This window comes from Siphateles boraxobius, unplaced genomic scaffold (assembly GCF_051911475.1).
Source record: "Siphateles boraxobius isolate OS27281-9 unplaced genomic scaffold, OSU_SipBor_1 49, whole genome shotgun sequence".
Taxonomy (NCBI): Eukaryota; Metazoa; Chordata; class Actinopteri; order Cypriniformes; family Leuciscidae; genus Siphateles; species Siphateles boraxobius.
The window spans coordinates 7,190,880-7,216,236 of NW_027509130.1; the positions used below are offsets into that span (position 1 = coordinate 7,190,880).

A 25,357-nucleotide genomic window follows, 5' to 3' on the forward strand; every position below is an offset into this window, starting at 1 on the left:
TCCAAACTCAAAAGGGTAACATGAAAAAGACATACCTTAGCAGAGCATAGCTGGACAAACTAAGCATATGGGAAATGAAAACTGACTTAGCCTACTGAACAGAACAGAAAACTTAATAACCAAAACAGAGTACTTTTTCAGCATGCTGATACACACCTGCTGAAGAACCTTCAACCACGCCGGTGTAGAATAACAGCTGTACTTTAACTGTTGTCATGGAGGCAACAGAACACTGTTTCATTAGCCAGAGGAAGATTGTGTACTAAATACATAGCACATAGTATACTTGTTAAAGATAACAATTACATAAAATGTATAAAATAAATAATTTATTTAAAATAGTTCCACTTTGCCTGTCTTCTCTCACCACATCAATGTTGACCTTTTTGAACATTTGTGCCATAGGTCAGACAGCAGAGCAGCTTTTGGGGGTAACATATCAGTGAGAAAGAAAGACAGAAATATAACTGCAAATAGCAATTATCAGGTAGGGTTGCCAACTTCAGAAAAGGAAAATACAGGGCAATCGTGGTTCTTTATAGGAAAATAAGGGACACCCAAAATATTTTTATCACACAGTGTCATTTCAGTGTCTGCAGTTCAGTATGTGTATAGGTTCTCAGACATAAACACATTTGTTTTGCTTAACCTATTAATATACAATTTAATTATAAAATGAATTTTAATGTCATACAAAAACACATTACACACAAACCACCATTCAAAATAATAGCATTCATCTGAAATAGAAAGCTTTTGTAATATTATACACTACAGTTCAAAAGTTTGAGGTCAGTAAGAATTCCAAAAAAAAAAAAATTAATAGAAATTAAAGTAATAGTCTACATTTATTAAGCAAAGATGCATTCAATTACTCAAAAGTGACAGTAAAGACATTTTAACAACTTTCTATTTAAGATAAATCTCCTTTGAAATTTCGATTCATCAAAGAATTCTGGCATTATTTTTTTAAACATTAATAATAGGGCCTAATCAGAAATGTTTCTTGAGCAGCAAATCACATCAGCATATTATTATTTCATGTTTTCTTGCGTGGCTGGATGTTGGACTCTACAATAATCACGTTGTTTGAATTCGCCGAAACCCGGACAGTGAAAGGGAATTGCCGTTAGTGCGAGTCCAGATCGAACTGGGAGAGACCAGACGGCAGAGGATTCTGTTCGCAAATCAAACAATGATTTTTCCCAATTAGAATTTGTTATTTGTATGGTCTGATGCGCAGGAGGGTGGGCTGTGATTGGATGATGACCAGTGTCGTGATCATTCTCAAGTGTCGTGTTGCTGTTGCCAGTGGTTAGATCAGCATAGCAGTCAATAAACAGGAGGTCACGTACTGGACAAATAAATTATGCTCAATATACGGGACGTCGTGGCTAATAGGGGACAGTTGGCAACCCTATTATCGGGGCCCAGCACAAAGAGCATGATAAGTCAAGCCAACATGGCTGGGAGCATCAGACCAACTGTAACAACGAGCAATTAAAGTCATTTTATAATGATTTAAAAAAATCATAAATACAGTAATATATACAATATTTAATGGTTTATCACTTTTGACCAATAGGTGGCGCTGTTACCAAATTGATGTGTTGTGGTCAGAGTAAGGTGACAATGACACGTACATTTTGGTGTCAATATCCCAAAGCAGTTTTTTGGCAAAACTGTTCAGAAGTTAAGCAAAAATGTCTATTTCTTATTTCTCCTGACCACTATGTGGCACTTTGTTAGATCTAAACTGTTTAGATAGCCTCAGGATGGTTGTCATAACGCACCAAGTTTGTTCAGAATTTACTACAGCTTTGTAGAGATATAGCCTGGTGTCCATTTTGGCACACTCTTTGTCTAATTCGTTTTTGCGCACTAGCAACGGCCTAGGAGGAGTTAAAAAAATATTTTTTCGGCAAATTTGGTCATTTGGTGGCGCTAGAGGGATTGAGTTAGAGACACCAAATTTGCTCTGGTGACAGTTCAGACTGTCCTCTATTTGTGTGCCAAATTTCACAACTTTCCTGCCAGCGGTGCTATGGCCTACCAAACACTCAAGAGCGGAAGAAGAAACGGAATAAGAAGAACAACGTCAAAGGATACATTAGGTGCCTACACACCTTCGGTGCTTGGCACCTAAATATCAGTGTAAAAAATGTAAAGTAAAAGTTTTCTTAAATGTTTTACGACTTGCAAACAACTTTTATTTGAACTATAGTTTCACCACAGAGAGCAGAGGTGATGTGGTCCATTAACTGTTTTTTCCATTGGGGCTCAGCTAAGACTATGCCATGACTGAGTTTAATAAATCTGCATTGTATATTATTGTTTGATGACTACAGATCAATGCAATGAAACTAAAAGACAATCTTTTAAATGAGCAGTAACCAGCAAAAAAATAAAAATAGTCTACTAAGAAACTAGTGGTTTTTATGAAATTGATCAGAATATATGGAGTTTTTTTTTCATATCTGATGAGCTTTAAGACTTCAATAAAAAAAGTATTCTTTCAACATTTATTTTATTGGACTGCACACAAACTAGAAATTCAGACACTGCTGGTTTGTTTACATAAATATCTGAAAATCACTGGAAAATGAAGGTTTATGACCAGGTTAATATTAGAAAAGCTTTTTGTAATGTCTCTCAGTCATGTCTCTTTCTACAGTCTTTCTTGATTGGCCACAAGTGTGTTGTGCTCTTCGGTCCCATCCACTTTCAACAGTGCTTCTCAGAAATCGGTCACTGCTCCTTTTAATTGCCTTACGGCAGAGTGAGAAGATGAGCTTTGAGACTCGCGTTCCATTTAAATATTCTCACACAGATGATATGCGTAAAGCCGGGTGCACACTGTACGTTTTTGGGGAAAAAATTGCAAATCCTAAAAGATTCATCTGATCCTTGCCTAAAATCTGAAGTATTTGATCGTTAGTTTGACAAGTTCACCGACAGCGATTTAATGACCGCTGAAATCAAATTTTACTTCCGACAAAATTCTGGCAGTGTCAGAAGATTTGACTCACAGTTCTGCAGTGTCATTTCTCCTGCCATGGCCGTCAAATTGTCTTTGTTTTCCAAGACAAGCCATGACCAAAATTAACGTTAGAGATTTCTTTGTAGCCACCATTTCCATCCCGCGTGTAATGCAGCTCACTATCACCGAACGTGTCATTAATTGATGATGTAAAACAAGTTTTCTTGCGTGCGTGCGTCCGTTTTTAACGCGTCTCAACTAAAATGGGACGCGTACAGAGATCATACAGTCTGACAAGCAACAATCGTAAAGGACTATTATAATTCGCACAGTGAAAACCTGGCTTTAGGTATCTCTTAAATGTGAATTCTCACATGCCTATTACATCGTCATTTACAGGGGAAACTACTTCCACACTGAGCAGGTGTAAAACTTTATTCCAAAATGAATTAACATGTGCTTCTTCATGGTTTCCTTTACATATGAAAGAGTTTCCACACTGAGAGCAGGCGGAGGGCTTTTTGAAGTGTGAATTACCAAATTATCATTAGGGGCTTTCGCACTGGAGGAACCTTTTCATAGTTCCTAGAACTATTGGCGGAAGTTCCCGGATTGTGGCGTGTTTGCACCACAGGAACTGGGAACGATTTTAGTTTTAGGATCACCTTTTGGAGGAACTAAATTTGCTCCTATTTCAGAGTCGGGTCTAAACCAGCAATATAGGAACTATCAGTGACGTTAGTGTACGCTGATTGGCCGAACGCACGTGAAACCCCAGCAGCGGCCATTTAAAAAAAAGCTGTTTCTCCACATAGATTATAGCCTATATATTTACTAACCAAACTCAACGAACATGGAAAACAGTGATAGATGGGCCTCTTAACCTTTACGCTAAGAAGAAAATCCAACGCAACTTTGGCTTGGCTTGAGGGGACCAGGCCAAACATTATAGAATTGTCAAAAAGTACCAAACGATACTGAAATTTTGTGATGATTTGAGTGGAATCATAAACACCGCTGATTGCCCATTGCACTCACACACTCATCGGATATGGCTGTGATTAGTTACAATGATCAGCGTTTCAAAAACATGTTGTAAATATCAATGACGATTTCACAGAGTGCTTACACAGATACAGACAGGAGTGTTTGAAAGCAGGCGTCTATAAGTGGACCGTCCGCTGATAGACGGCTGTTTGTGCTGGCAAATGCTCCCGTTTTTTAAAAAACACTTTAGTCTGCTATCAAATGCTCCAGTGCGTTGATCATTGTAGCCAATCACAGACATATCCGACGAGCGAGGGTAAACAATGGCCAATCAGAAGCGTTTACGATTCTGCTCAACAGCGGTCAAAGCGTCACAATTTAAAATTTCAGTACCGTTTGATCTGTACTTTTTGACAACTCTACATGATTATGTATATCTGCTCAGCTAGCAACACTGGACATCAACCACAAGTCTAACGCTAAAACCTTTTCATATACTGTCTACTTTCTATGTACAACAGTTCAGTCTAATAACATATTATCGTAAACTAATGAACACTGAGAATGCGAGCGCTGTGAGCTCAGGCTCTGGTGTTCTCAGCGCCGCCAAAATAAATGATAAATGAGTCAAACAGAACAAAATTATCACTTCTAGATAAACTGGCACTAAATATCACTAAGAAAAATTGAAGTTGCTGCAGTAAAAGCCACTTTATATAATAACTTTCGTATTACTTTTACCTCAGAGGCCGCAGATGAAATAAACTCTGTCATGGTATCTTGCATTCAGATGCCTGGTGTTTGTGTTTGTGAGGCGCTTCTGGGAGGGAATTATACAGAACCACTTAATAACAGACTCTGCTCAGGCATAACAGAATGACCTAAACAAACAGTATTTCAGATACTGTGCTACGAGATCGATACACTGGTTTGGTCTTGTTATGCCGTCCCATTGCAGTGTCACATGTCTTTTATGATGCGTATCATAATTAAAATGTGCATAAAAATAGGTGGATGGAAACATAGCTAGTGAGAGCAGTAGAAAGGCTTTATTCTAGTATGAATTAACATGTGCTTTTTCAGGTTTGCTCTACGTCTGAAAGTGTTTCCACACTGAGGGCAGGTGAAAGGCTTTTCTTCAGAGTGAGTTATAAAATGATCATTAAGTTGTCTCTTCTGTGTAAAAGCCTTTCCACACTGAGAGCAGATGAAAGGCTTTATTCCAGCATGAATTAACATGTGACTCTCAAGGTATCTTTTACGTGTGAAAGAGTTTCCACATTGAGAGCAAGTGAAAGGCTTTTCTTCAGAGTGAGTTATCAAATGATCATTAAGGTGTCCTTTATGTGTAAAACTCTTTCCACACTGGGAGCAGGTGAAAGGCTTTATTCCAGTATGAATCAACATGTGCTTCTTCAGGTTTCCTTTACGTGTGAAAGTGTTTCCACAGTGAGGGCAGACGAAAGGCCTTTTCCCAGTATGAATTAACATGTGATGCTCAAGGTATGCTTTACGTCTAAAAGTGTTTCCACATTGAGAACAGGTGAAAGGCTTTTCTTCAGTGTGAATTAACATGTGATCATTAAGGTGTCCTTTCTGTGTAAAACTCTTTCCACACTGAAAGCAGGTATAAGGCTTTTCTCCAGTATGAATTAACATGTGCTTCTTCAGGCCTCCGTTACATGTGAAAGTTTTTTCACAATGAGAGCAGGTGAAAGACCTTTCGACTTCTGTTATTTGAACGTTGCTTTGTGAACAATTGTTTTCCGTTTTGAAGCAACTGAATGATTTTTCTCCAGTGGTGACATCATGAGCTTTCTGATGCTGATGTTTCTCCTCCACTTCATTCAGATCTTGTATTTCCTCTTTCACTTTCATCAGGCCTAAAATAAAAACATTAAAATGAGGAAAATCAAATGGGACAGTTGGAAAACAAAATAAAAATTAGGGTATGTTACATGAAAACACTGTACAAAACAACGGAAAGGTTTTTCCTTAGTATTTTTTTTTTAAATTTCGCATACAGATGACAATGTCATCAAAACAATCCCTGTTTACACGGAAAAAACTAAAACGCTGTATTATTCATGCCAGGCAAGTAGTTGGCGATGTCACTTTGTAAAGAAACACTACACACACTATAGACTGAACACGTAATACACTTGCGCATGAAAGCATGAAACAATCATTTTGACAATGTTGAGTGTACACTGAGCCTTTTAAAAACGCAAAGAGAAAATTTTTCAATTTTTAGAACATCTTTGTGACGTAAATGTACGCTTAGATGCATTGTGAAAAGTACTTGTGTAATTTACATTATTTCACATATCTTATGCTTTTATAACTACAGCCACTGAATCTGATGAGCTGTCTACAGGCTTCAGCACTTAATATTTTAAAACCATTTTCAAGAACTTTCCCCATCATGCAACACGATTACATGAGCATGCATTAATTTACATGATCATGCATGTATTTATTTTTATTTTTGTGTAATTTAGTTAGTGCCAGGGTAAAATAAAGAAGAAAAAGTATATAAAACATTGCTATTTTAAAATATTACGATTGCACTGAAAAATTTAAATGTATAGGCTAATAATAATAATAGGGTAGAGTGGAGTAAAATGACCCCCTTAAAGGGTTAGTTCACCCAAAAATGAAAATTAAGTCATTAATTACTCACCCCCATGCTGTACCAACCCCGTAAGACCTTCGTTCATCTTCGGAACACAAATGAAGATATTTTTGATTAAATCTGAGAGGTGGATCACTGCTACATAGGCTGCCAGAGGGAATGAAACTTGACGGCCCAGAAAGTCATTAAAGAACATGTTTAAATATTCCATGTGCCTACAGTGGCTCAACTATAAGTTTATCTAGCGACGAGACTATTTTTTTCCCGAAAAAAAAAACATAATAACGACTTTATTCGACTATTCCTTTTCATTCCTTGTGGGCCTGAGACGAGAGTTCAAGAGATTTCCACGACGCATGCGCGAGAACTGAACAAGAAGTATTAGAAGAAGAACGTTCTCTTCTCAGTTCTCGCGCATGCGTCGTGGAAATCTCTTGAACTCTCGTCTCAGGCCCACAAGGAATGAAAAGGAATAGTCGAATAAAGTCGTTATTATGTTTTTTTTTTCGGGAAAAAAGTATTCTCGTCGCTTGATAAACTTATAGTTGAGCCACTGTAGGCACATGGAATATTTAAACATTTTCTTTAATGACTTTCTGGGCCGTCAAGTTTCATTCCCTCTGGCAGCCTATGTAGCAGTGATCCACCTCTCAGATTTAATCAAAAATATCTTCATTTGTGTTCCGAAGATGAACGAAGGTCTTACGGGGTTGGTACAGCATGGGGGTGAGTAATTAATGACTTAATTTTCATTTTTGGGTGAACTAACCCTTTAAGGACTGTATTTTTTTCTGTGAAACAAACATCAAATGAGTCTAGAATAGTTATCCTAGTTTTCATTGACAATGACATAATTATAGAGTTTTCCTGTTGTAACATTTTTATTTATACCAAGGTGGGGTAAAACGCCCCCACTCTGACAAAACATTTTTTAAAAAAAGTGTATGTTGACTATTGGTTATATTGGGGAAATAACAGTAGGAGGGGGGTTTACCCAAAGGGGGCGTTACCCCTATTCTATCCTACATTTTAATTTGTACAATATAACAATAGAAATATATGTTTTGACTTAATTCACTTTTATTCATTAGAACTTGTGGTTTTTATTAAGGTAGAAAACCGCAGGAAGACTTCTGTATAACAGGTAAACCTTTGTCCACACAAATTTTTGATATTACGCTAATGTAAAAACAAAGTATGTAGAGTCGCACACGCTCTGAATTCAACAGTTTAGAGATTCCGAAAATTAGTACAAATAAAATATAAATCTTATTGCGACCTGTTCAGTTGCATTTTAAGACTTTTGAAACGTTGTTTTGGGACATTTTAATGATGTTACATTAAGGAATTCAAGACTTAAGGATCCATTATCAGCACCTTGTTTAAAGCCTTGTTAAAATAATGTAAAATAAAATAAAAAATAAAGCTTTGTTTAATGAAGATGAATGCGGAATAGACACCAACCTCCTTGTTCCTCGTGTTTTATTCTCCATGTTTCTGGTTCTCTCATGTCCTCCTCACTCTCCTCTTTAACAAACACCATCTTCACAGCAGCAGATCTCCGTTCAGTTGATACTCTTCCAGATATTCCTGCTTGCTTCAAAACTTAGTCACGTCTATGAGGATGGGAATATTACAGGCCTGATTCAAAAATGGTATCTTTATATAGGCTAAAAATAAATATCTAACTGTTTGTTTTCAGCCAGTACTAGAACAAAACAACAGAGATCATGCTGAACAACAATAATCTTCTTCTTCTGAGGTTTAATGGTGGTTGGCAAACAAACGCATGTCTTACCGCCACCCACTGGACTGGAGTGTCGAGAGGAGGGGAAAAATAAGGAGAAGGGTATTCCTGCACAACCGGAGGCTGCAGTTTCAGGACCCTAGTTTTAGGACCGCAGTTTCAGGACCCTAGTTTTCTGTTACAGTGCCACCTATCGAACTGGATCACCGAAAACACTCATCATTTAACTCATTCAGACCCTGCGTCCATTACAATGGACATCACATGTCAGCCCTTTTTTTTTTCACTTCTGGAGCATTTCACATAGTTTAAAGCCTGCAGTCCATGAGATTGGACGCTTGTCATCCAATCAAATGGCAGTAAAGCTCTGCATGTGGTAATTTAAAAAAAACACACTACATTGAAGAGAAGCATGGCAGCACTTCACTCCAAACACAGAAGTAAGCAACATTTTCTATGGTTTTATTCAAATATGTGTATATGTTTGCCAGTATTTCATAGTTTGTCTGTAAAATAGAAGGATTGAACTTATTAATTAAAGTTAAAAATCATTTGTAGAATTGCAAGTTTTAAATCAGGATTTTTTCAAATGTGTCTGTCCATTAGAATGGACAGTGGGTTCGAAAGCCTGTTACTGAAATCACATTTCCAGTAATGCTAATTGAAATGTCTTATATAAAAAGAAATCTATATCACAGTACTAATAAATTTTTTAACTATTTAATATGCAGAATATACAGTTCTTGAAGTGCTTGAACACATAGCTGATGGAAATATATCAGATGTTGACTGTATGTGGAGTGATGAGGAAGATGGAGATGTAGATGATGCTAGATCTCCAAAAATTGGTAAGTGTAGAATGAAAATTAGGGATAGTTAGTTAGTTAAGACTTTTCACACAATTAGATGACCCTAAATGTATTGAATATTGTTTTATTGGATATACAGTGTCATTTATGTCCTGTAAAAATAAATTACAATATAAAATTTGTATGATGAAGTTGTTTGTAAGGGACAGTTTTTGGTAATAATTTCAGGGGAGGACAGAGATGAGCCAATACCAGTAGTAGGGGAAGAAATTGAGATTGAGGCAGAGGAAAGTCAGAATCAAGAAGACAGAGAAGATTATGAGCATGAGGGAGATGTAGAACCAGTACTTGGTGATGATCCTTTTACAAACATCACACAAAAGAGTGATATTCAGTGGCGTCGTCACCGCTTTACCCCAGTAGAAACAACCTGGGAAAGTCCCACCACTGACCCCCCTGAGCCACTAACACCACACGCCTACTTCAAGCAGTATGTTCCAAGTCAGATGTTTGAGCTGATGAGCACAATGACCAACATATATGCAGAACAAAATGGAGTCAGGGGGTATAAACATGCCTCAGCTTCTGAGATTGAAGTCCTTGTCGGGCTACATATGGCAATGGGAGTTCTTCGTCTTCCAAGAGTGAGAATGTACTGGTCCTCCAGTATCAATATTGGAATTTTCAAGGAAACCATGTCTCGAGATCGTTTTTTTCAACTCCGCTCCAACCTGCATGTTGTGAACAACCATGAGAGGGCTCCTGGAGACACTGATGTTTTCTTCAAGGTCAGACCAATCTATGAGTCCATAAGGAAACGCTGTCTGCAGCTACAACTGGAGGAAGATCTCTGTATTGATGAGCAGATTGTGCCTTTCAGAGGAAAACTCTCTGTGCTCCAGTATATCAAAGGGAAACCTTCACCATGGGGAGTGAAGATGTATTTCCTCTGTGGCAAAAGTGGGCTTGCTTATGATTTCCTCATCTATCAAGGTGCCACAACAGAGCTTTCTGAGCAAAGCAAAAAGGTTCTAGGGCATGGAGCTTCTGTTGTCTTCCACCTGTGCCAGAGAATCCAGGCTCCCAACCACAAGCTCTTTTTTGACAACTATTTCACCACCTACAATGTCCTTGAAGTTCTTGCAGAAAAGAAAATCCATGCTGCTGGAACAGCAAGGCTTTGCCGCTTTGCAAATCCGCCACTGAAGACAGACAAGGAAATGTCTAAGAAAACGCGGGGAAACCATGATGAAGTTAGAAGTAGGGATGGAAAAGTTGTTCTAGTGAAGTGGTTTGATAACCGCTCTGTTGTACTGGCCTCCAACTTTGTTGGTGTTGGAGATGAAGATGAAGTTGAGAGGTGGGATAAGAAAGAGAGGCAGTTTGAGAAGGTCAAGCGTCCAGAGGTTGTGAAGAAATACAACGGGGGCATGGGAGGGGTGGACAAGCTTGATCAGCTAATCAGCCTTTACAGGATTGATATCAAGTCCCGCAAATGGCCACTGCGCATGATTACTCATGCTTTTGATGTTGCTGTAGTGAATAGCTGGCTTGAGTATCGCAGGGACAATGAATACAAAGGAACTCAGCCACAGAAATTCATGGATCTCCTTGAATTCAAAATGAATGTGGCCGAAGTGCTTGTGTGTTCTGGGAAGCCACAGGGTTAAAAAAAACGAGGGAGGCCAAGCAATTCTAACGAAGCCAGTACCTCTCAAACTCCACATGATGAAGCTGGACAAAAGAGAGGGGCAAGGGAATGGCGGCCAGTTCCTGAAGTCCAAAAAGATATGGTTGACCACCTGCCAAATTATGATACAAAAAAAGAAGCAACAAGATGCAAATTGGAAGGTTGTTCTGGGAAAACACACATCTTCTGTGATAAGTGCAAGGTGCACTACTGCTTTGTGTCACAGAGAAATTGTTTCAGAGATGCACACAGGAAATGACTCTTACATGACTTGATTCCTAGGTTTATTTAGTTTGTTACAAACAATGTGAAATCTGTCAAACAAAAACCTCAAAATTAAAGTTGAAATGTTAAATTAAAGTTAAAAAAGGTAATATGTTATAAGCTTAAAGTATAGGCCAACAATTGTTATGTTTATAATTTTATTTCATGTTGGTAACTTTTTTTGAAGTACTACTGTTTTAACCTGACGTCCATTGAGATGGACAAATTTTTTTGCAATTAAATAGTATTGAAATTTGTAATTTTTGTATTTGGTCTCATTTATAGAAGCATCAAGAGCTGGGAAAATGTACTTTTATATTTTTCAGAAACTGGTAACATAATTCAGGTCTGAAGGGGTTAACCCCTTTCGTGGCAAAGATAACAGACGGCCCCAGGTTATTGTTCAACATTCATTATTCGTTAAAACATCACACTCTTATTTGATCTGGACAAACTGAGAATCATTAGAAATATTTAAAACTCCAGCTTTTATAGTTGACCACTGTTTATGATAAAACTGGTTTGCAGTGACATTAATTCCTTAATTTATGACAGGAGTGCAAAATTATTAATCTGTAACGTTCGTTATTTTGAATAGAAATCATCGCTCATAAAGCAGTCATTCACGTCTTCTCCGTTTTATTTGTGTTCACATACATACAGCATCCACCAGGGCTCTTAGTCCAATGGTGCACATATTTGGAGAAATAATGATTTTCATGTTCCACTAAATTATGCGATCTGAAGCTGAAACAGCGAACACAGTGAGATATGCCTATGGATCTATCTCTCCTCTTCCTGATTTGAGTCTCTCTTATTCGTTATAGACTTGTCAATCATCTCACGTGGCTGAACGTGACAATAATCCTGCCCTTCTGCATGACGCGCTGCTGTGTACACTTCCTCATTCTGACCTCCGTGATAACAAAGCTAAGACACATCTCTTCACCTGAAACAAGAAGCTAATAAATGCATGATTTCAAGTATATTTGTGTGTGATTTTCGATATTTTCATATGAATAAAGAATGTTTACAGTATTGCTATGCAAGGTGTAGCCATTAGCTGCATATAAAATGCTATATAACATATTTCAACATCTTTTTTTTTAACTTAAAACCATTTTAAACCACGACCGGAATATGATACAAATACTCGATGGTGGTTTAAAGTGAGCTTTAAGTAAAAGTGTAATATTAATATTTTAAATTGTGTCATGTAGCTTGATGCTACTTGCTCTAATCCACCTGCTGTAGGAGCTTTTCTATTCCATAATCTTCTTTGTTAAATATATATATATATATATATATATATATATATATATAATTATTTTTTTCTAACAAGACTTAAGATAATAGTTTGACCTTGATACTATGTACAAACTAAACCACCTGGATCCTAGAACTGCGTCCTGAAACCGCTGCCGCCGCTATATCATCCAGTTCGTTAGGTGGCGCTGTCACAAAAAACTAGGGTCCTGAAACCGTGGTCCTAAAACTGGGGTCCTGAAACTGCAGCCTCCGGTTGTGCAGGAACATACTACTGAAAATAAGAGCAAAGCATTTAAGTACTTGGCGTGCACAATGTTTTTTTTTAAGACAAAGAATGCACAAGAAAAGAGATGAAAAGGACTTTAAATTTGCACCAAAAAATGAAAAGGACTTAAAATGATATACTCGGATGGGATTCAAGTTAGCCTATATCATACTGTACATGAGAGAGGATTAGAGGACAAAAATGAGAACTTAATACAGTCACATACTGTGAAAATCACAGAACATTCCCCTAATGGTTAAATATGTTTACTTTTTCATAATCTTAAACTAAGTAAATACAGAACATTTAGGCAGACATCCCAAGTCTCCCGGAAGTTCCGGGAGTCATCCGCATATTGATAGCGGCTCCCTGATGCCCGCAAATTAATTCAAATCTCCCGGAATCTAGAGCTCGCGAGCTCCAAACCGTGTAGCGCGCGCACGACAGAGAGCGAGAGGTCAAATATAAATTATTTACTCCATAGTAAAATGTTGATTTTGTGCTCAATTATTATTGGTGCTCAGTGATAAGAAGTTGATGTTCTATTACATCATCTTTATTAGCATCTAACATTTTGGTAATAGACTGAACAAATCACAAAACCGAAATAAAATGCTCACACATCATTACTGACTTCACATAAAATTATAGACATGTCTTAGAAATAGCCTAAGTAACCAGAATGACCATTACTAACTATTTTTGATCTTTGTGACCAAATTAATGATCTATTTTATTCAGTCAGCTTGTAGCCTATAATAAATATCAAAATTTATAATTTGATTTAATGTCTAATATTTTAAACCCGACGCAGCACAAACAAACCTTTTACCGGCACAAAGGAACGAGACTATTTTGGGTGAATTTGGAGCATGTGGGGGGGGGGGGGGGTTTGGGGGGCTGAGTGACCTCAGAATGACCAAAAAAAAAAATATTTTAATATCAAAAAAACCGAAGCAGCTCAGACGAAACTTTTTACTGCACAAAAGGAGCACAAACGATTGCCTCAATTTTGGGTGAATTTGGAGCATGTGGGGCCTGGTGACGTCATCGTCTATAATACAATGTCTGATATTTAAAAACCCGACGCAGCACATACTAAAATTTTACCAGCACAAACCAGTACAAACGAAGCACAAAGGAACAAGACTATTTTGGGTGAATTTGGGGCATGTGGGGGGGCTGAGTGACCTCAGAATGACCAAAAAATATTCTTTAAATATCTAAAAAAACGAAGCAGCTCAAACTAAACTTTTTACAGCACAATCCAGCACAAACGATTGAGCATATTTTGACGACGTTTTGCGTTGGGTGGGGGGGCCAACTTCACGCAGGTGCAATCTTACTAGAACCAGGAAGTATGACCATATTAGCCCAGTTCTGACAACACTGCATTTGCTCCCTATTAAACATCGTATACATTTTAAAATATTGCTGATTACTTACAAAGTACTAAATGGTTTAGCTCCCCAGTACTTAACACATTATAGTCCTTCACGTCTATTGCAATCCCAAAACTCTGGCCAGCCAGGTTGATAACACCTAGAATATCAAAAATTGACTGCTGGCGGTAGATCCTTTTCCTATTTAGCACCAAAACGTTGGAACGGTCTTCCTAACATTGTCCAGGAAACAAACACTCTCTGTAAGTTTAAAGCTAGACTAAAAACACATCTCTTTGACCTAGCATAAACATAGAACATTATCAATTTTGATAATTCAATGTCAGGCTGCATAGATTAGGTCAGCCAGAACCGGGAACACTTCCCAAAAATCCTGATGTACTCGTTACATCATAAGAAAAATGGTGTCTATGCTATAAAATTAGTCTCTCTGTTTATCCCGAGGTTTACCGCAATCCGCCGGATCCAAGCTGTATCTGGATCTGATGAAGGACCTGCGCCTGGACATGACGACAACGCAGTCCTGAAGTGACAACTAGTCTCTCCCCTGTGAAGACCTCCTTCCCTTCACTTCTGTACAGATAAAACGTTGTTAAAATAATTCAAAATAATTCCGGTTCACATGGACACACGGAAGCAATAAAAAAAAATCTGTATTATGAATTAAGGTCAGACAGGTAGTTTTGTTGAGTCTTGTTGTCTATTTACAGCTACAAAACGTTTAGGTTACAAACACAATCTAGGTCCAACTATCTGGATTTCATATCGTCAGACTCTTTAGACTAAGGAATTATTTCGATTTCGATCCAATTTCGATTCGATACAACATGATGCTATTCAATGTAATACGATGCAATGGAAAAAAAATATGATGCTATGCAATTCAATATGATATAGATAGTTAACTTTTATTTATTTTATTCACACATACAGCAAATCATCTTTTTTCACAAAAACAAAAGATTAAATAAAAGCAGGTGCTGTTTTAACATAAACGAATGTATATTCTAATACAATATTCAAATGTAAAAATATATATATATATATATGAAAAATTGTACTCGGTTACCTAACGTAACCTCGGTTCTCTCTAGAAGAGGTAACGAGTATTGCGTAAGTATAGCTTACGCTACGGGAACACCTTGTCAACGCCGTGCGCGCCAGCATCCACTTATGAGTCCCAGAATTTCGGGGATCCCAGATCAGCGGGAATAAGCGCATGTATATATAAGTGCATGTATATAAGCACTCACAGGGAATACAGAGCGGCGACGCCGGTCAATGTATAAGCATATAGCACGTAACCTGATACAGTGCAGCTCAACCAGAAGAGCTAGTCATATGAGAGTAGTTTGCGCATGATAGTATCTGGGCAGAACTGACCTCTCACTAAACTGACAGTAGTTTCGCCTGTAGGGCGGGAACTTCCAGATTATAGAATCTGACAAAGGTGGAAGGGGAAGCCCAGCCCGCCACCACACATATGTCATGAATGGAAATTCCACTGGACCACGCCCACGAAGAGGCCACGCCTCTGGTGGAATGAGCCCTGACGCCCAGGGGGCATTGCAGATCTTTTGCTGTATAGGCAGCTGCAATCGCGTCTATTATCCATCTGGATAGGCTCTGTTTCGAGCGGGCGAGACCCTTGGTGCGCCCACCAAACGAAACAAAAAGCTGCTTAGAACGCCTGAAAGGGGCGGAGCGCGTAATGTAAGCTCTCAGCGCCCTGACCGGGCAGAGGAGATTAACATCACTCTCACTATCGGGCGCTGGCAGAGCCGATAGTGAAATGACCTGTGCTCTGAACGGAGTGCCAATCACTTTAGGAACATAGCCATGTCTAGGTTTGAGGATGACTTTTGAGTCATTCGGGCCAAACTCAAGACACGCAGCGCTAACAGACAGCGCGTGTAAGTCCCCCACACGTTTGACTGACGACAGAGCGATCAGAAAAACGGTTTTAAGTGTTAAGTACTTTAGATCCGCAGAGTCTAAAGGTTCAAAGCGGTATGCCTTCAGGGCCTTGAGGACCAAAGAAAGATCCCACATGGGAACTGAAGGGGGGGCGCGGCGGATTCATCCTTCTGGGTCCTCTGAGGAAGCGGATGATGAGCTTGTTCCTGCCTATTGACTGGGCGTGCGTCGATTCTGAGAATGCTGCGACGGCTGCCACTTAGACTTTGAGCGTGGAAGGGGACCTTCCCTTTTCCAACAGCTCTTGAAGGAAACTGAGCAACCGCGAAACCCCACACTCCCGTGGGTCCAGATTTTTGTCAGTGCACCATTTAGAGAACACAGACCATTTGGACACGTAGAGCTTTCTGGTAGAAGGAGCTCTAGACTGCGTGATTGTGTTCATTACTGCGTCGGCAGGGCAACGGGTAACCGTTGGTCAACCATACGTGCAGAGACCAGCGCTCTGGATGGGGATGCCAGATCGAGCCGCAAGCTTGCGAGAGGAGATCTGCTCTCACCGGAATAGGCCACGGGGCTGTCTGTGACAGCCGCGTCAGCTCCGGGAACCAAGTCTGGTTCTCCCTACGCGGGGCTAAGAGGAGCACTGATTGGCGCGTTTCCCTGAGTCTCTTGATTACCTGTGGTAACAAAGAGACCGGAGGGAATGCATATAGTGGGCGGCTGGGCCAGGTTTGGGCCAGCGCGTCCTGGTTCTTTGAAAAGAACTTTGGGCAGTGAGCGTTGTCTTGTGACGCAAATAGGTCGACTTCCGCTTTGCCAAAAAGGCGCCATAGAAACTGGAATGTTTTGGGGTGCAGGGACCATTCCCCAGGGACATTTCCCAACATTGTCCCTGGACAGTCTGTCTGGGCCGTTGTTCAGGTGGCCTGGCACGTGCGCAGCTCTCAGCGAGCGCAGATGAAGCTGAGGCCAAACCAGGAGGCGTTCTGCCAGATTGCAGAGGTTTCTGGATCTGACACCGCCCTGACGGTTCACATAGGACACTACAGACATGTTGTCAGAGCGGACTAGAACATGGTGGTCCTGTATAAACGGGAGGAAACGCTTCAGCGCATTCTAGACCGCTATCATTTCCAGACAGTTTATATGAAGGAGTTTTTCCCGGTCTGACCATAGGTCTGCCCGGTCTGCCCCAACCCGAGTTGGACGCGTCTGTCGAGATGACCTTCCGGTATGAGTCCCCATACTCTCTCCCCGCTGGTACCAGTCGGCCACTAACCAGGGGTGCAGAGCTGTAATGCAGCTCTGAGTCACTCTGATCGGGGCGTAGCCTGACTTCCAGGCTCGGTGAGACACACGAGCGGCCAGCCAGCGTTGTAGCGGGCGCATACGTAGCAAACCCAGATGAAGTACCGCAGAGGCTGAAGCCGTGTAGCCCAGCATCCTCTGGAATGTCTTCAGAGGTGCGGTGCTGTTCTTATGGAAAGACGCGGCGCACGCTGTGTTGACAAGCGGGCCGTCATAGCCACGGAGTCCAGTTCTATTCCTAAAGAGGAAATTGACTGACTGGGCACTAATGAGCTCTTGGTCCAGTTGACCGTGAGACCCAGGCTTTCCAGGTGACTGAGGAGCACAGCTCTGTGAGACAGTATTTCTGTCTCTGATTGTGCTAGAACCAGCCAATCGTCCAGATAGTTCAGGATTCGCATGCCCTGATTTCTCAAGGGGGCGAGTGCTGCGTCCATGCACTTCGTGAATGTATGGGGTGCTAAGGACAGACCGAACGGCAGGACGGTGTATTGATAAACCTGACCGTCGAAGGCGAATCTCAAGAATGGCCTGTGATGAGGTATTATCTGAATCTGAAAGTGGGCATCCTTTAGATCAAGAGATATAAACCAGTCTCCTGGGCAAACGTACGCGAGGAGTCGTCTGGTTGTAATCATTTTGAACGGTCTTATCATAAGAGCTTTGTTCAAATGTCTCAGATCTAGTATGGGTCTGAGACCCCCGTCCTTCTTGGGCATGAGAAAATAATGGCTGTAAAAGCCTGACTCGCTCAAAGAAGGCGGTACCGGTTCTTTGGCCCTTTTGCACAGCAGCTTTGCTATTTCTGGGCGAAGTAGATGTGCTACTTCTGCATTCACTGTCGTCGCGGTCCGTGCTCGAAAGCCTCTCGTAAGAGAACAATTATTGGCAGTCACAGGCTGCTGTAAACCAGATTAATTTAAGTGTCCTACTTTAAGGTTTAAAGGTAGGTGACTCAGGACACGCCTCGCACTCCGTAGTGTTGTGATACGTCATTTTCCCGTAGCAGCTGCAGCAGTGGTGATGAGAGAATGCGCTTGAGCAACAGTCCAGAAATGAGAAATCAATCCAGTCGAACTGGATGCGCGAATGAGGCAAAATCGCGTCCATCGCGCCGCGCTAAATGAGTCTATTCAGACATACAGCAAATCATAAAGTAGCTTAAGTGCCATCTTAAAAGTTAAAAGTCACGCATGGCTCTTTCATCTTTTTTCACAAAACCAAAATATTAAATAAAAGCAGGTGCTGTTTTAACATAAACAGCAGGACTTCCAGACCCGCGTCAACGCGACTTTCTAAATAGTAAAAGTATAGCATCAAGCATCTACTAATAAATATATATGAATAAATCGTTTTTTACCGATGCAGATATGTTAGAAACAATGCATCTCGATACAAATGCCAACTTGTATCCGATGCACACTTATTTAAATCGATGCATCGCATCGTTAGCTTTCATGCCGATGCACCGATGCGAATCGGTGAATCTTACCATTCCTATTAACAACAAATACTTGTCTTGCACTAGCTCTGTGATGTGCCATACATTATGTAATCACCTTGGATAGGACACATGTGAAAATTACTGATCGTTTCGCTACATAAGACCCTTTTTCCTCGGCTGGCATCGTGTAGAGCCCTTTGAAGCTACATTAAAACTGCAATTTGGACCTTCAACCTGCTGAAGTCACTATATGGAAAACAATCCTGGAACATCCCTAACTTCTTTTTTAATTTTAAATTTTATGGGGGGTGAGTAAATATTAATTAAATTTAAATTCTGAAGTGAAATACTCCTTTAACAAAGTCTAGCATGCTCAGGCATTCAAGGCCAGAGCTCTGTGAGGCATGGTACCGTAATCTAGCAGAACCCTTCAGGGGACGCGGACTAGTTTTAAATAGTCAAAATCCGTGCTTGAAGAGCAGGAACATCTAGGTAGTAAATTCGTTGCACAGACGTCACCAATGGACACTTCACTTGCCTACGCCCAGGAGGAGGCCATTCTACCGGTGGAGTGGGCCCTCACTCTAATAGGGTACTGATATAGTCTCTGCTTTGTGATTGGCAGCCCCTTAGGGTGGCCTTCAAAGCACACAAAAAAACAGCTGCTCTGATCACAGGAATTGGTTTGAGCGCTATATACTCTTGAGGGCCCGGACCAGGCAGAGTAGTTGCTCATCCTCAGAAGCAAGAAGAGCAGAGAGTGTTATGACCTGAGCTCTGAACGGCATGGAGAGTACCTAAGGTACGCGGCTTTGCCTTGGTTTAAGAACGACTTTACCATTGAGTCCAAACTCAAGACAAGACGCGTTGCAGGTCACCGACTAAGGTTCCTGCCAGAGCAGGCCACTAGCAGGACCGAGCATCTGCCACTCGTAGGCCGACGTATCCTGTTCCTTCGAGAAGAACATCATTACATTTACTCATTTAGCAGACGCTTTTATCCAAAGCGACTTACAAGTGAGAACAATAGAAGCAGTTAAACTAACATTAGGGCAACAATACATAAGTGCTATGACCCCTCTCAGTTAAATTTAGTGCAGTTTTTTTAAATAGTAAAATAGAAGAGAAGAGAAAGTGTTAGTATTACTGAATCAAGTGCTGCCGAAAAAGATACGTCTTCAGCAATTTCTTGAAAGTGGCTACTGACTCAGAAGCTCTGGTTGAGTTAGGCAGATCATTCCACCAACAGGGAACAGTCATGGTAAAGGTCCGAGAAAGAGATTTTGTGCCTCTTTGAGATGGTACCACAAGACGACATTGCGGGCGGTGGGGGAGTCCTCCATGGAGTTCGACCTCTCCTCTGCATCAGAAGGTGCCAATGACAAAGTGTCATTAAGAAAATTCCTTCATCGGAACCCAGATAATCAGACTAAACCGCTCGCTGGTCTTTGCAGGAGAAAAGCACAGGGGGATCTCGCTGTAGGGAGATTGAGGCATGCGGATCTGGACTATCGTGAACTCACTTAATCACGTCTGCTCGGCCCCGAGACTCTGCTGTTAACTCCTCTCAAGCTCCAGAGAGGAAGAGAACGGCAAAGCACAAGGGGAGGAGGTGCTCTCTTTAAATAAAGCACCCCCACAAGTGCAGCGAGGCAAGACTCATGCCCATGCAATGAGAATAGTTTATCTAAGCATCAACATGGATCTGTGCATTAGGTCTTAAAGTGACAGCAGCCATAAAATATCTGCTGCAGTCTGTGTTAATGTTGATCAGACAACAAAAGAGAAGATCTTGGCTGAATAACTTCAGCAACTATCAATTTATATTTTAGTGGCTAATATATAAATTTACACTGAAAACTATGCAAGTGTTATTTTCACATTTGATTAATTTATTCGATTTTTGGGGACTATTACCTGAATACTATTGAAGCAAGATTGAAGTATGAAAATTGAAGCAATATTTATTTCATTTGTATTTTTGGTACTTTTTTGTACTTTGTGTCTTTGCGCTTAATGTATCTTATGTATTCACAGTGGTGTATTTACAAATAGATGTTTTATATTCATTTGTTTTGTTTGTATAATAGTAATTTGGTCAAACATTGTTTCATTTGCCATAGATATTTATTTAACATGTCAAAATATAAAGCAATGTTATTCTTTTCTTAATATTAGTTTATTTTTTAATAACAAAAAGAACCAATACTGTTAAAGTACCGGATCGATAAGCATTATCGGTAAGAGCTAGACTGGGTAAACCCAGCCCACTCTGCCGGCGATTTGATTTCGTCCTGCAGCTCAGGTTGAAAACCTGTACATTTTTCTATCCTGCTTCCATTACAAATCTGCCTGGTGCACTTTTGGTGGTTTTAACACGATGATGATAGAGAAGCGACGGCAAACCGCTTTCCTTTAGCTTTTCCTTTTCCTTGTGCAGTAGAAAATACAGTGCAGACTCCCCAGACTAATGTTCAATCTTAAAAGATTGAGCTTGGTCTGGTGATAGCCAGACTAGGTAAGAGCAATAACACCCTTAAAACCTTACTGATACAGGACACACAAGTTTTTCACACCCTCATGTATTTTCTGGTGCCTTTTAAAAGAAGAAATTTCCTTCCACAAACAGGACAGATGTAAGGATTTTTATTAGGTACGCACTTCTAATGGTTCTTCTGTAATGATGGCAAAGCAAATATTCTACTGCAGTGATCACAGTTAAATTGCCATACAGCAGAGTGAGAGCATGCAGATGACACCACAGTTACATTTAAATCTCTTCTCAAACAGATGACATGCATAAGGCATCTCTTAAGTGTGAATTCTCACATGAATATTAAATGCTTTTTTACAAGTGAAACTACTTCCACACTGAGAGCAGGTGAAAGGCTTTATTCCAGAATTGATTAACATATGCTTCTTCAGGCTTCCTTTACATACAAAAGAGTTTCCACACTGAGAGCAGGTGAAAGGCTTTATTCCAGTATGAATTAACATGTGAGTCTTAAAGTATCCTTTACGTGTAAAAGTGTTTCCACACTGAGGGCAAGTGAAAGGCTTTTCTGAAGTGTGAGTAACCAAATGATCATTAAGGTGTGTTTTCTGTGTAAAACTTTTTCCACACTGGGAGCAGGTGAAAGGCTTTATTCCAGCATGAATTAACATGTGCTTCTTCAGGCTTTCTTTACGTAAAAAAGTCTTTCCACACTTAGGGCAGGTGAAAGGCTTTTTTGAAGTGTGAATTAGCACATGATCATTAAGCTGTCTCTTGTGTGTGAAACTCTTTCCACACTGAGAGCAAGTGAAAGGCTTTATTCCAGAATGAATTAACATGTGCTTCTTCAGGCTTCCTTTACATATGAAGGAGCTTTCACACTGGGAGCAGGTGAAAGGCTTTATTCCAGCATGAATTAACATGTGAGTCTTAAAGTATCCTTTACGTGTAAAAGTGTTTCCACACTGAGGGCAAGTGAAAGGCTTTTCTGAAGTGTGAGTTACCAAATGGTCATTAAGGTGTGTTTTCTGTGTAAAACTCTTTCCACACTGGGAGCAGGTGAAAGGCTTTATTCCAGCATGAATTAACATATGCTTCTTCAGGCTTCCTTTACGTATAAAAGTCTTTCCACACTGAGAGCAGGTGAAAGGCTTTTCTGAAGTGTGAATAAGCACATGATGACTAAGTTGTCTCTTCTGTGTAAAACTCTTTCCACACTGAGAGCAGGCGAAAGGCTTTATTCCAGTATGAATTAACATGTGCTTCTTTAGGCTTCCTTTACATATGAAAGAGCTTTCACACTGGGAGCAGGTGAAAGGCTTTATTCCAGCATGAATTAACATGTGAGTCTTAAAGTATCCTTTACGTGTAAAAGTGTTTCCACACTGAGGGCAAGTGAAAGGCTTTTCTGAAGTGTGAGTTACCAAATGATCATTAAGATGTGTTTTCTGTGTAAAACTCTTTCCACACTGAGAGCAGGTGAAAGGCTTTATTCCAGCATGAATCAACATGTGTTTCTTCAGGCTTTCTTTACGTATGAAACTCTTTCCACACTGAGAGCAGGTGAAAGGCTTTATTCCAGCATGAATCAACATGTGTTTCTTCAGGCTTTCTTTACACGTGAAAGTGTTTCCACACTGAGAGCAGGTGAAAGGCTTTTTGACTTCTGTCATTTGAATGCTGCTCTGTGAGCAACTGTTTTCAGTTTTGGAGCACCTCAATGGCTTTTCTCCAGCGGTGACATCATGAGCTTTCTGATGCTGATGTTTCTCCTCCACTTCATTCAGATGTGGTCTTTCCTCTTTCACTTTCATCAGGCCTGAAATGAAAACATTAAAACGATGAAAATCAATTGGGACAATTGGAAAATAAAAGTTAATTATGGTATGTTTACACGACAACGATGGACTAAAAATGTAAATGTTAGGACCTGCATTTCCCTTTAATAAAGCTACACAATTGCATGAGCTATAATGAATTGTGTTCATGCATATACATCAAATTACAGCATGATTCCATCAGCTTCAATGCAAACACACTAAATCCCTCGCTCAACAAAGATTTACTAATGAACACTGAACTCTTTGAAAATTTCTGACCTCAAGTAAACTTTAGCAGGGTAAACGGCTATAGATGTATATGGAAGAGTCAAGAGACCATACAAAATATAATTTTTGCATTACCAATGTAATAAAAAAAAAAACTATTGCCTTTCCGTGGCTTTCCAGGAGAGGAAAAGCAATTAAGAGATGGCAAATTACGATCACTCCCTCAGCAGCTGTATTAAGCCCCATTCACACCACCAGCAAAATGCAGCGGCCAAGTATTTCATTCATTTACAATGGAGGGCTGGCAACAGGAGCAACAGTGACCATTGGCGACAGAATGGAAGCGTGTCAATCGACGGGGGTCACACGACAAAAGTTCAGAAATTTTAAGCACTTTTTTTATAATTTTATTACATTTTTTTATTTCTTTATGCAAATGAGTAGCGACTTTCTTGAGTTTGTGTTGTAAATTATATGATGCAGTGAGCAGTTTAGCACTGCTGCAGTTCATATTAGTTTCCCCTGCGTAATTTTAATTATTAGGGACAAAAAATTTATTTGTCAAATTCAAATGATGTTTTAGTAAATTTTGTTTATATGTTCATAGATCGATTGTTAATCTAGTTGTTGATTTGATGCACTGAGCACTGCTGTGGTATACATTTTAATTTTAATTTATATTACTGTTGGATACATGTATATATGGTGTTAAAAGTCAAAACTGATGTATTAGACTGAAAGATTATGTGCATTTCAGTTAACTTTAGTCAGAGGCATTTACATTGTCATTGCGCCCCAAGATGCAATCAACTGAAACAGTGTCTGTAAATGTGTGAATCAAATGGCCCATAGGAACTGATAGGTGTAGGTCAGACAGCACACACATCTTATTCAGTCTTGTGTATTGAATCTCTGGTATAAAGTTCTGTCCCACAGACAGAACTTTGGGTTAAGATTGTTTGAAAGCCAACACGCTTACATCAATGCTGAAGAACTGTGCTACACTACTACCTTCAATAAATTCTTCTCCCCAAAAGAACTCTGGTCAAGCTTACTTATGTTATGTATTAGAGATATCTTATACATTGACAACCCACCCAAACAACCGCTTGGCCAAATATAGAGAAATCTAACAATTTGGCGAGCCAGCCAGGAGACTGACAAGAAGAAAACTCACCAACTGCAACAAGAAGTGAACAGAAGAGTCTTGGATATTCAAAGTTTAAAATCTTCGTCTTTCGAAAATTTATTTGAATCAACTGGATCATGTTATTTGAATCAACTGGATCAAAGATCCTCATTTGGTGAGTGAAACTTATATCTCTTATATAACATCTTTTGAAAAGAATAAAAAGTAGAACAGTAAAGATTTGTAGTGGAATTGTAGGCTTGGGCCTTTCCTGTGAGTCTGTAGGAACCTTTAAAATTATTTAGTTATGTGATGTGGTCCCGACGCGCAGCAGAGGGTACCATAGAGCGGTATATTTTCATAGAATTGCACTGGCCGTCGTGGTTTATCCCTTACATAATTAACGTACATTATTTAACAGCATATACCACTGCTACTTACCAAAGGAATTAATTTACTGCCAAACACACTAGATACTTTCTTTATACCATGGCTTGGATGAATACTCAAGTTGGGAATACTCAAATCCCAGTGTTAATTTCGTTGACGAAGACTATGACGAAAATTATTCGTCAACGAACCTTTTTCACAGACGAAAACTAAATAAAAACGAAATAAAAAGTCAGATATGATGACGAAAAATGTGACGAAATATAACTGACACTTTAGTCAACGAATAAAACGAGACGAAAATATTAGGGAGGGACGAATGGAGAAGAGATCCAATCATAACTACTCTTTTTGTGGGACAAATGGGAAGAAATCCAATCAGAGCGAATCTTTGAGGGTAGGTTGATCTATGCAGAAGCAGCAGCCATTTTAAAAAGCCACGGCAAATGCAGGAGTTTACACGGGAGGAGAACAAAAGACGAGTTGAGTTTGCAGAACGTTTTCACAACAGTTAGGTTGTTTAATTACATTATATTTAGTAGTGTTTAGTTGCACAGTCTTGGACTTCGTTACAC

At 39.8% G+C, this 25,357-nt stretch overlaps 2 protein-coding genes across 4 annotated transcripts in view; one reads left to right on the forward strand and one right to left on the reverse strand.

Annotated features, from left to right (window-relative positions):
* The window catches only part of LOC143710998 (MIF4G domain-containing protein B), a 1,123,636-nt gene that overhangs the window by 1,028,894 nt on the left and 69,385 nt on the right, over nt 1-25,357 (forward strand). The window lies entirely within an intron of this gene.
* Nucleotides 664-25,357, reverse strand: part of LOC143711057 (uncharacterized) — a 36,716-nt gene continuing 12,022 nt past the window's right edge. Inside the window, exons 2-4 of the mRNA XM_077202343.1 lie at nt 21,536-23,034; nt 8,067-8,199; nt 664-5,850 (exon numbers count right to left, since the gene is read on the reverse strand). Coding sequence (XP_077058458.1) covers nt 4,994-5,850; nt 8,067-8,199; nt 21,536-23,034 — 2,489 coding nt within the window. The 3' untranslated portion in view covers nt 664-4,993. The remainder of the gene's footprint in view (nt 5,851-8,066; nt 8,200-21,535; nt 23,035-25,357) is intronic.